Source organism: Phocoena sinus, chromosome 3 (assembly GCF_008692025.1).
Source record: "Phocoena sinus isolate mPhoSin1 chromosome 3, mPhoSin1.pri, whole genome shotgun sequence".
Classification (NCBI taxonomy): Eukaryota; Metazoa; Chordata; class Mammalia; order Artiodactyla; family Phocoenidae; genus Phocoena; species Phocoena sinus.
Window position 1 is genome coordinate 57,911,876 of NC_045765.1, and position 11,613 is coordinate 57,923,488.

At 38.8% G+C, this 11,613-nt stretch overlaps 1 protein-coding gene across 1 annotated transcript in view; it reads left to right on the forward strand.

Moving 5' to 3' along the window:
* The window catches only part of SPOCK1 (SPARC (osteonectin), cwcv and kazal like domains proteoglycan 1), a 567,180-nt gene extending 555,829 nt beyond the window's left edge, over window positions 1-11,351 (forward strand). The window contains exons 9-10 of the mRNA XM_032629178.1: window positions 7,279-7,416; window positions 7,873-11,351. Of these exons, the coding sequence (XP_032485069.1) occupies window positions 7,279-7,416; window positions 7,873-8,063 (329 nt within the window). The 3' untranslated portion in view covers window positions 8,064-11,351. The remainder of the gene's footprint in view (window positions 1-7,278; window positions 7,417-7,872) is intronic.
* Window positions 11,352-11,613: the final 262 nt, after the last annotated feature.

The following is an 11,613-nucleotide window of genomic DNA, read 5'->3' on the forward strand; positions in this document are numbered from 1 at the left end:
CAAGGAGGAGGATCAGCATTTCCTCACCTTTCTACTTGCTCTCAAAAGAAATCATCTGCTTTTTTTTTTTCTTTTGTCCTTCCTTCTGTTCCCTGAAGACCAGGGGTGCTGTGCACTGGCTGAGCAACTAAGAGTATGGGCACTACTTCTAATTGCAGCACCAGCAGACTTACCTGTCACTTAGGAGGGATTTTTCTGGGGGCAACTTCCTAGCTGTGATCTTTGAGAACGTGGTCATCTTGGAATAGCTTGGTGAGCAGTTGCTAGAATCAGCTGGATCTGAGGTTACTGTCTGCCATGCCACTCTTCTTTCCAGATCTTTTCTATGAAATAAAATAAAAGGTCAATTTAAAAACACAGTCACTCTCAAAAAATCACAAATAAAATTAGGCAGTAGAAGCCAGCGGTAAGCAGAAACCTTCATCTTCACGTGGCTGATTAATGTTACTACTCATGTTACACTGAGAATTGTCCCATAGTAGATGAGCACACAATCATCAAACACACACACATGCCCCCTAAGAAAAATGAAAACTAAAAACTGTCATAAATATTACCTACAGTTGAGTGTTTGTTAGAAGAGAAAATATTATCTTCAGAGTGCTGAGAGGAAATCACTTTGAACCTAGGATGTTAAATTTATCTCAGTGATCATCCAAGTGTGATGACAGACATATTCTCAAATCACAGATTCAGTAAGCTTACTAACCGTAGTAGACTTACTAAAGGTTTTAATACGCAGAAGACAAACAATACCAGAAGGAATTATTGAGATACAATGCGGAAAAGAAATAAGGCATGCTGCATGCTGCTAAATCTAAACAAATACGAACTACAAAAATGTTTTGATATCAAGGTAGAATTAAAATTTCAGACTGTTGGGGGTCAGTGAGAAAAATGTGATAAAAATGTGTCTGGTTTATTCAGGAATAAAAGAAAATATATAGTTTTTAAACCTATGGAAGACAACCACAGAATGAGGAAAACTTGATCATTTCAACAGAAAGCAGGAAAGGGGGAAGACAGCAAACGCAAAATACAGTGGTAGATATAAAAACACACATATCTGTAATCACCATAAATGTGACTGGGCGAAACTCATTTATTATGAGACAGAGCCTGAGAAAATCTGACAAGAGCAAATACTTTGTTTTCAGTTCTTAAGAGAAAGAGGTATTATTATCTTGCTGAAATGTTACATGTCATCAATTGGTATACCCATAACTTTAAAACAAAATGTAACATTATAACAATTGTAACTATAGATGTAACCAACATAAGAGCACTCAATATACAAGGCAAATACTAACAGACATAAAAGGAGAAATTGACAGTGACACAATAATAGTGGGGGACTTCACCCCACTTTCATCAATGGACAGATCATCTAGATAGAAAATCAATAAGGAAACACAGGCCTTAAATGATATTTATACAGCATTCCATCCAAAAGCAGCAGAATACACAGTCTTTTCAAGTGCACATGGAACATTCTCCAGGATTGATCACATCTTAGGTCACAAAGCAAGCCTCAGTAGAGTTAAGAAAATTGCAGTCAATATCAAGCATCTTTTCTGACCACAGTGCTGTGAGATTAGAAATCGACTATAAGATAAACACTGGAAAAAAGCACAAACATGTGGAGTCTAAACAACCAATGGATCACTGAAGAAATCAAAAAATACCTAGAGACAAATGACAATGAAAACAGGATGATGCAAAAGCAGTTCTAAGAGGGAAGTTTATAGCAATACAATCTTGCCGCAGGAAGCAAGAAAAGTCCCAAATAAACAACCTGACCTTACGCCTGAAGCAACTAGAGAAAGAAGAACAAACAAAACCCAAAGTTAGTAGTAAGGAAAGAAATGATAAAGATCAGAGCATAAATAAATGAAATAGAAACAAAGAAAACAATAGCAAAGATCAATAAAACTAAAAGCTGGTTCTTTGAGAAGATAAACAAAATGGATAAACCCTTTGACTCATCAAGAAAAAAGTGGAGAGGATGCAAATCAATAAAATTAGAAATGGAAAAGTTACAACTGACACCACAGAAATGCAAAGGATCCTAAGAGACTACTACAAGCAATTATATGCCACTAAAATGGACAAAATCTTAAAAAGGATGGAAGCTTCTAAGACTGAACCAGGAAGAAATAGAAAATATGAACAGACCAATCACAAGCACTGAAATTGAGAGTGTGATTAAAAAATTCCCAACAAACGAGTCCAGGACCAGATGGCTTCACAGGTGAATTCTATCAAACATTTAAAGAAGAGCTAACACCCATCCTTCTCAAACTCTTCCAAAAACTTGCAGAGGAAGGAACACTCCCAAACACATTCTATGAGGCTACTGTCACCCAGATACCAAAACCAGACAAAGATACCACAAAAAGGAAAATTACAGGCCAATATCACTGATGAATATAGATGCAAAAATCCTCAACAAAATACTAGCAAACTGAATCCAGCAATACATTAAAAGGATCATATGCCATGGTAAAGTGGAGTTTATCCCAGGGACACAAGGATTTTTCAATATCCACAAATCATTCAGTGTGATACACCATGCTAACAAAGTGAAGAATAAAAACCATATGATCATGTCAATCCCAAACTCCCAGTCTATCCCTCCCCCACTCCCCCTGGTAACCATAAGTTCATTCTCTAATTCTGTGAGTCTGTTTGCTTTCTAAATAAGTTCATTTGTATAGGTTTTTTTTGGATTCTGCAATATAAAGCAATATCATATGATACTTGTCTTTCTCTGTCTGACTTCACTTAGTATGATAATCTCCAGGTCCATCCATGTTGCTTTTCAATGGCTGAGTAACATTCCATTGTTTCCATATATCACTTATATGCAGAACCAAAAAAAATGATACAAACGAACTTATTTACAAAACAGAAGCAGACTCACAGACACAGAAAAACTTATGATTACCAAAGGGGAAAGGTGGAGGTGGGGAGGGATAAACTGGGAGTTTGGGATGGACATGTATACACTACTACATTTAAAATAGATAACCAACAAGGGTCTGCTGTGTAGCACAGGGAACACTGCTCAATATTCTGTAATAACATAAATGGGAAGAGAATTTGAAAAATAGATACGTGTATATGAATAACTGAATCACTCTGCTGTACACCTGAAACTTACACAACATTGTAAATCAACCATAGTCCAATATAAAATAAAAATTTTTTAAAAAGAACACACACACACACAAAGTAACAGAACTGCAAGGAGGAGTTGTCATATCTATAGCCTAATCAGAGACTCTAATAATATACCTCTTCTTGAAAACTTACAGTTCAAGTATACAAAAGAAGAAATGAACAACATAATTCATTAGCATTTTTATAGATGTATTCCTATTTTATATATGTATTCCTATTCATTAGCATTTTTATATATGTATGTGTACATAGGCATAGAATAGACAGTCTGTTCAAACACACATGACATTTGTCATGGACTACACAAAAGAAAACTAAAACTAAACACCTCAAAAAAGTATCATAGATGATATTCTCTACAACACAATACAAACAGAAGTAAAAAATGAGGTTACACAACCTTATGTGTCTGGGTTTTATTTTTTAAATAATTAGTCAAAGATGAAATAAAGTGAAACTACAAAACATTTAGACCTGAATGAAAATGAAAGCACTATGTGCCAAAAACAGAGAAGCAACTAAAATGAAACTTAGAGGAACATTCGTAGCTTCAAATGCATTTCTGGAAAAAAAAAAAAAAAACAACTAAAATTTCAAATCCAAAAGCTATAAGGACAACACAGTTAAGACTACAGCAAAAAGAAATCAAATAGACAAAACTTTGACAATGTGAAAGCCTCAAACAGTCTCATGAATTTAAAAATGGGCTGTAACCTCAGATATAGATGAATAGTATAAATCTATAGTTCTCAAACTTCACAGTTTGAGAACTACAGAAACCCCTGGAGAGTTTATTAAAGCATAGTTTGCTGGGCCCCACTCTCAAAGTCTTTAATTCAGTAGGTTTGAGGTGGGCTCAAGAATTGGCTTTTCTAAGCAGTTTGCTTCCCACTGATGATGCAGCTGCTGGTCCTGGGCCCACACTTTGGAAACCATTGCTATAAACCAACTTACAGCAATTACAAAAACCTAGTTGAAAAGGATACTCTGAGTATGGGTCATGAAGAAAAAGAAGACCCAACAGGATTAAAAAAAAAAAAAAAAAACATTAATTTTAAATCAAAATACTACTGTCACCTCCTAAAATAGGCACCAGGCCCAAAATATTTTTATGGGTGAATCCATGGAAGAGATCATTCTCATTTTATACAAAACATCTGGAGTACAGAAAAAGAAAAATACCTGAATCACTTTACAAATTAGTTGCTTTGATACAGAAATTGAAGAAACAAAACTATATGCCTCTATCACTTAGTAACATAGATGCAAAAGGATCAGAAAATTGAATCCAATATATCACGACCAAGTAGTACTTATTCCAGGAAAGCAAAGATATATTTTTAAAAATTGTGCCACTCATTAAAAGCATATAAAGGATTAGAAAATCTGAACAGACCGGTTACTAGTGAGGAGATTGAATCAATAAGCAAAAATCTCCCAAGAAAGCAAAGACCAAGAGCAGATAGCTTCACTGGTGAATTTGACCAAATATTTAAAGAAGAATTAACACCAATCCTTCTCCAACTCTTCCCCAAAACTTCAGAGGAGGGAACACTCCCAAACTCATTTTATGAAGCCAGCATTACCTTGATACTAAAGCCAGAAAAAAACACTACAAGAAAAGAAAACTACAAGCCAATATCCCAGATGAATATAGATGCAAAAATTCTCTAGCAGCACATTAAAGGAAGATGTAAAATTTTCTTTGTTTGCAGATGATACAATTTAACCAAGGAGGTGAAAGATCTCTATGCTGAAAACTGTTAAGACATTGATGAAAGGAATCCTATATTCATGGATTAGAAGAATTAATATTGTTAAAATGTCTATATTACCCAAAGTCATGTATAGATTCAAAGCAATTTCTATAAAGATCCCAGTAGCATTTTTACAGAAATAGAAACACAATCCTAAAATTTATATGAAAGCACAAAACCCCCAAATAGCCAAAGCAACTCTAAGAAAGAAGAAAGAAGAACACTTCCTGATTTCCAGCTGCATTATAAAGCTATAGTCAACAAACAAGGTTGTACTGGCATAAAAATAGACACATAGAGTAACAGAACATAATTGAGAGCCCAGAAATAAACCCATACATATACAATCAACTAATATAGTCAAAAGACAGTCTCTTCAATAAATGGTGCTGGGAAAATTGGATATACACATGTAAAAGAATGAAACTAGACCCCTTACACCACTCACAAAAATTAACTTGAAATTGATCAAAGACCTAAATGTAAGACTGGAAACAATAAAACTGCTAGAAAAACACATAGGAAAAAAGCTCTTGACATGGGCCTTAGCAGTGAGTTTTTGCACATGACACCTAAAACACAAGCAACAAGATCAAAACTATGTGGGACTACACCAAACTTAAAAGCTTCTGTGCAGCAAAACAATCAAAAAAACGAAAAGACAACCTATGGAATGAGAAGAAATATTTGCAAACCATATATCAGATAGGGGTTCATATCAATATATGTCAAGAACTCATACAACTCAATAGCAAAACCAAAACAAACCAAAAACTCCACAAATGATTCAATTTGACAAATGGACAAAGGAACTGAATAGACATTTTTTCCAAAGAAGATAATCAGATGGTCAACAGGTACATGAAAAGGTGCTTAGCCTCACTAATCATCAGGGAAGTGCAAATCAAAACCACAATAAGAAACGTAGTAAGGTAGATAGCTGGGGGGAAGCAGCCGCAAGGCACAGGGATATTAGCTCGGTGCTTTGTGACAGCCTGGAGGGGTGGGATGGGGAGAGTGGGAGGGAGGGAGACGCAAGAGGGAAGACATATGGGAACATATGTATATGTATAGCTGATTCACTTTGTTATAAAGCAGAAACTAACACACCATTGTAAAGCAATTATACCCCAATAAAGATGTTTTAAAAAAAAAAAAAAAAAAAGATATCAGGTCCTGCCTGTTAGAATGGCTATCATGAAAAAGACAAGGGATAACAAATGTTGGCAAGGATGTGGAAAAAGGAGAACCCTTGTGCACTGTTGCTGGGATTATAAATTGGTGCAGCCCTATGGAAAACAGTATGGAGGTTCCTCAAAAAATTAAAGATAGAACTACCATATGATCCAGAAATTCTGCTTCTGGGAATATATCTGAAGGAAATGAATATACTATGTCAAAGAGATATCTGCACACCCATATTCATGGCAGCATCATTTACATTAGCCAAGATGTGGAAACAACCTAAGTGTTCATCAACGGATGAATGGCTAAAGAAGTTCATATGTGTTCATATATATATATATATATATATATATATATATATATATATATATATATATATAAACAGAACATCATTCAGCCAGAAGAAAGAAGGAAATCCTGCCAATTGTGATGACATGGATGGACTTTGAGGGCATTATCCTAAGTGAAGTAAGTCAGACAGAGAAAGAAAATACGGTATGATCACTTGTATGTATAATCTAAAAACAAACTTTGAGATTGGTGGTAAACACAGGCAGAGTATGGGCAGTGGGAAAATTGGATGAAGGTGGTCCAAAGGTCCAAAGTTCCAGTTATAAGATAAATAAGTACTGGGATATAACATACAACGTGATATCTATAGTTAACACTGCTGTATGGTAGATGTGAAAGTTGCTAAGAGTAAATCGTGGGAGTTCTTCTCCCAAGGAAAAAGACTTTTTTTTTTTTCTATATGAGATGATGGATGTAAACTAAATTTACTGTGGTAATCATTTCACAATATATAAGTCAAATCATTGTGCTATACACCTTAAACTTATCCAGTGCTGTGTGTTGATTATATGTCTATTACATTTCAATAAAACTGGAAAAACTTCTGAAATAAAAAGTTATTAATAAGAGTAGAACCACAGGGAAAAAGAGAACTCATCCAAGAAGGAATCCTATCTAACCTTGAGCAAGTCCTAGGGCCCTGTAATTTTGATTAGGTAATAACCAAGCATGCCTTTCTTTCTTGCTGGCTTTGCAGTAAATACCCTGTCTGATGTGTGAGCCCTCTTGTCTGTTTTTGAGGGCATTAACTCTGAGTATCTGTGCACTTCTCTGATTCAAGTTGGACCTTTCGTTCTCCCAGGAGCACTCATACCTCGGTGTAATGAGGAGGGCTATTACAAAGCCACACAGTGCCACGGTGGCACAGGGCAGTGCTGGTGTGTGGATAAATACGGGAACGAGCTAGCTGGCTCCAGGAAACAGGGTGCTGTGAGCTGTGGTGAGTAAGGCCTGCTGCATCAGCCCCCAATGACCTCTGGTGACTTAGAGGTACTCACTGTATGAGGATCTGGGCAGAAGAATTTGTAGAGGTCGTTATGGTCTACAGTGAGTGAGTTTACAATGGAGATAAAGTAACCCTGAAATCACATGAGATAATGCATAGCTAGTTTTCCGAGTGCCAGGAGCTCACTATGGCCAATGAACTGGACAACCGTTTTTGACAGTCAGAAACGGTTGCAGGCAAAGAGTGACTCAGATAGACCTCCCAAAAAGGTAGAAACATCTCAAGAATTCTGGGGCTCATATCAGAATAAGGCTTGTGGTCCATGCCAGGTAGACAGGGAGGCTCTCATGTTCAGAAGGTAAATTGCATGATTTTGCCCTACAGTTAAGGAAGTCGTGAGGCATAAGCAGAACCTAACCTCAGATCTTTTCTTCCTTCTTAATGTTTCAGAAGAGGAGCAGGAAACTTCAGGGGATTTTGGCAGTGGCGGCTCTGTGGTCCTGCTGGATGACCTAGAGGATGAATGGGAGCTGGGACCAAAGGACAAAGTGGGGAAGCTGCGGGTGCACGCCCGAGCAGCGACGGAGGACGATGAGGACGAGGGCGACGAGAAAGAGGACGAGGTCGGGTACATATGGTAGTTCCCACGAGGAGGAGGACACGAGGTTGGCACAACACTGCAAGTCACTTCCTGTTCCTGCATTTGTATCTAAGACTCCACGGCACATGGCCTCTTCTCCATTGTTGCCCTCTCTACCCAACCTAAGGTTCGGAAGACAACTCCTTGTTCCCGGAGCATTTTGCATACGGCGTGTGGGAAAAAGGGTGTTGTGTTTTGTTTTTTAGACAGGGGAAGGATGGCTGAATTAGAGCCTCCTTCCCTCCTGTGAGTTTTTTGCAACAAGCATGTGATTTATGTGGCATTCTGACAGTGCAGGGAGCCCCTACCCTCAAATGTCAAAGACCCTTTGCGATCACCGACACTGGTGGTTAGTACAGCATGGTTCCCGGCCTTACCGTGTCTAAGTGCTTTTCTTGTGTCCTGTAGATGTTGTGGAAAACACACTGCACTGTACCTTGTTCCCACTGCCCCCCACCACCCCTGGTGTCTATTATTACAAATCAGTTTTTCACATTACTCAATCTGGCTTCCTACAAACAACAGCCTTAATTCAGCCAAGAGTCCCTTTGGGGAACTGATCTCCTTTATTAGAAAAGGTGTCTGGATGCCTCTCTCTGTACGTACATAAACATGGAAGTACGTACAGAAGAGACTATACACACCTCTCAGAAAAAAAGGGTTTGGGTATCTATTAAAAACTCATTTGAAAAACAATTACACATTTGTCAGCTTGTCCAGACCTGGATCATCATTTCTGGAATAGGAAATGTGTATCAAAGTCCTTTTTTGCACTAACAGTTGGCACTTGTAGCCTGCAGACTGAGGAGGCTGCTTCTGTCTGCGGCAGCAGAGTTACTGGAAGCCTCTTTGATTTGGATAAGCCTCTGTCTGCCTAAATTGCTTTCCTCGCAGAAGCCATGCGACTCCCACGTGGGCAGCTTCACAAGCCATCTCTCTCATTTCAGCTCAAGCGCCCCTGGGGCTTGCAGCAGTCCTGTCTGCGGCAGGCCCCTCCCTTCCTACCTACTCAAGGGCTTTTTCTAAGGCATGTACACATACCCTCTGCTCTCTGAGAAGACAGTCCCTCGCTGTTCCTTAGCAGAAGAAAATTCAGCATTCTTAACTCAATGTTTCAGTTTTGCCACTCTCTAGCCACACATCATGATGAGGCTATAAAAGCTCTACAGATTTTTGATCGCTCATCATTTGTAAAGAGTCTCAGATGGAGGCCTAGAAAGAACTCCATGACGGCACATGGGAAGCTAGGGCTAGATTTTTAAGAGCTAGTCCTGCCCTTATCCCCTCTCCGACACAAGTGTCAAGGTACTAATGAAGAAAGCCCTTTATCATTGCGTTTCTTTTCCCTAAGTTAACTCATGATTAGAGTCTATCTCCAAATTTGGTAGGGTCATCATCTCTAGAGTCTTTAGGATTTCTCCCCCTATCAAGCTGTACCCGTACAAGTACCAAAGAGTAGTCTTCAAAGTGGCCCCCATTTAGCTCCGTACAGGGCCTTAAGCTCCTGCCCCACCCGGTTTCCACCCACAAGGACGCCCTCATCAGCCAGCCAGCAAGGATCTCTTGCCCACATTTGTTTTTCTTCCCTTCCTGCACTCCAGCTAGTCCACAAGGAGACCACATAAACTCAGGCGAAAAATATACCCAGCCAAACCATGATTACAGCAGCAGCTGACCAGCCCCCGCTCCAAACTGACCATTTGTTTATACTTTACCAGCCCACCTCAAACTAGTATTTTCCAATCCCTGCATTGGCCAGACCCAGTGGCATTATCCCTGGACTTGGCTAAGATGGGACATGAACTTACTCGATATGGCAAACTCATTTGGCCTGATAGAATGAGTACAGCCAGGACCCTAGGTATCGGGTGACCATAGGAAAGCTCTGTATTGGGATCTCAACTCCTTCACCTCTGTTTCAGTTTTTGTTTTTGTTTTTTTCTCACTTGAACAAAACTCTGAGATGATAATTTAGAAAACAGGTGCTTAATTGCAGCTAAATTACAATCGAATGTATAAAAGAATCGAGACGTATTTTTTAAATCTCAGTTTAGACCATCAAAGAAAACCATCTCCTCTGAGCTTGGAAAAATGCACAAGAGAACAAATTAAAATCGACAAATCGATTTCACTTAGAGAAACTTCTAGGAACAGAGTGAACCACACTGATTTTAATTTGCCTAATTATCTTATGACAAGTGTCAAATTAAGATGACACTTAAAGATCCTTAGCATTAACTTAATGATGGAGAAGAGCGCTCACTAGTCAATTCCCAGGAAGGTAATGAGATGCTCATTTTCAGAGACATTCCGAGAAGGTATTTTGATTCATTAAAATATTAAATAAAAAGCCCTCCTAAGACTGGAACCCCAAATCAATGGAGCAACATTAACGCCACTTTTCATGCCTCGCTTTGGCAAGACAGCATTAGATTTTTTTAAAGGTACTTTGCATAAGTAGTAAAGATTTGATATTTTAGTTACCTCATCCTTAGAAGAAGAATTTTTGCTTTCCTCTTTTTTGGCAGGAGCCCTTTAGCTAGTGATGGCGTATACACAAAAATCTTGATTAAAAAAAAAAATAGTACTGTGATAATCGTTCCCTTGTTGGAGACAGATATGGAGTTGAAACTTCACTGGCTCATTTTTGGAACCTCCTTAGTAAATAGTTATATTCTTATTCCATAAATGGTTCTTTTATTTGATACCATTTCCTTGGCATCTAGGTTAAGCCCCAGAATTTTCTTCCACAATGGTTAGTTGTCTAACATATTACTGTCTTTTTGTTTCCGTGAACATTCTAGGCATGGGAATACCTTCACACTGAATTCGAGATATTATATCAGGTCCTCCTCCTTTATGCCCATTTTCCCATGCCCAGCAGTGAATGACAGCGTGTCTGTCCAGGTCTGCCCCTCTCCTCTTCACGGGATGCCATCTACAGTTTCGTTTAGTTTTTACCTTGACCACACTGTATACAGTAACATCCAAGAGCCCTTTCTACAGTGGGTGGTTTTGGTCTTTTTATACCTTTTTCTCAAAGTCACTGATGTTTGTCTCTGTTCAATGTGTAGTATTGTAATGAGAGCCCTCCAAATCCTGAGTGTCAGTTTGTTGTCCCTATTGTAGATGAAATCGCGAAGTAGAACAACCTAGTAAATTCTGAATGCTTTCCCACATAGACTTATCTGGAATGTGAACACGACTCTTTGGTTAATAGTAAATGCTTAACTGTAGTCCTGAGTAGGTGCATTTCTGTCTGTCCCAGTAAATTTTAATTTGTCTGCAACATCTGAGTGTGTGTCATTTGTTAGCTTGCACATGCACTCGCCAGGCCATGTCCACACGTGACCTCTGGAGAAGAGTATGGGCCGGTCGAGGGGATCACCAACACAGGGCCCTCTGTGAGGCCGTGTCCTGACCCCTCTCAGCACACCCTGGCACATCCATGCCCTGTGCCCCCTCAGCCTAGAACCTTCTCACCCGACCCCTCTTTCTGCCACGTTCTCCTCTCTCAAGCCACGACTTTCTTACTTAGTCCTTATCCATCA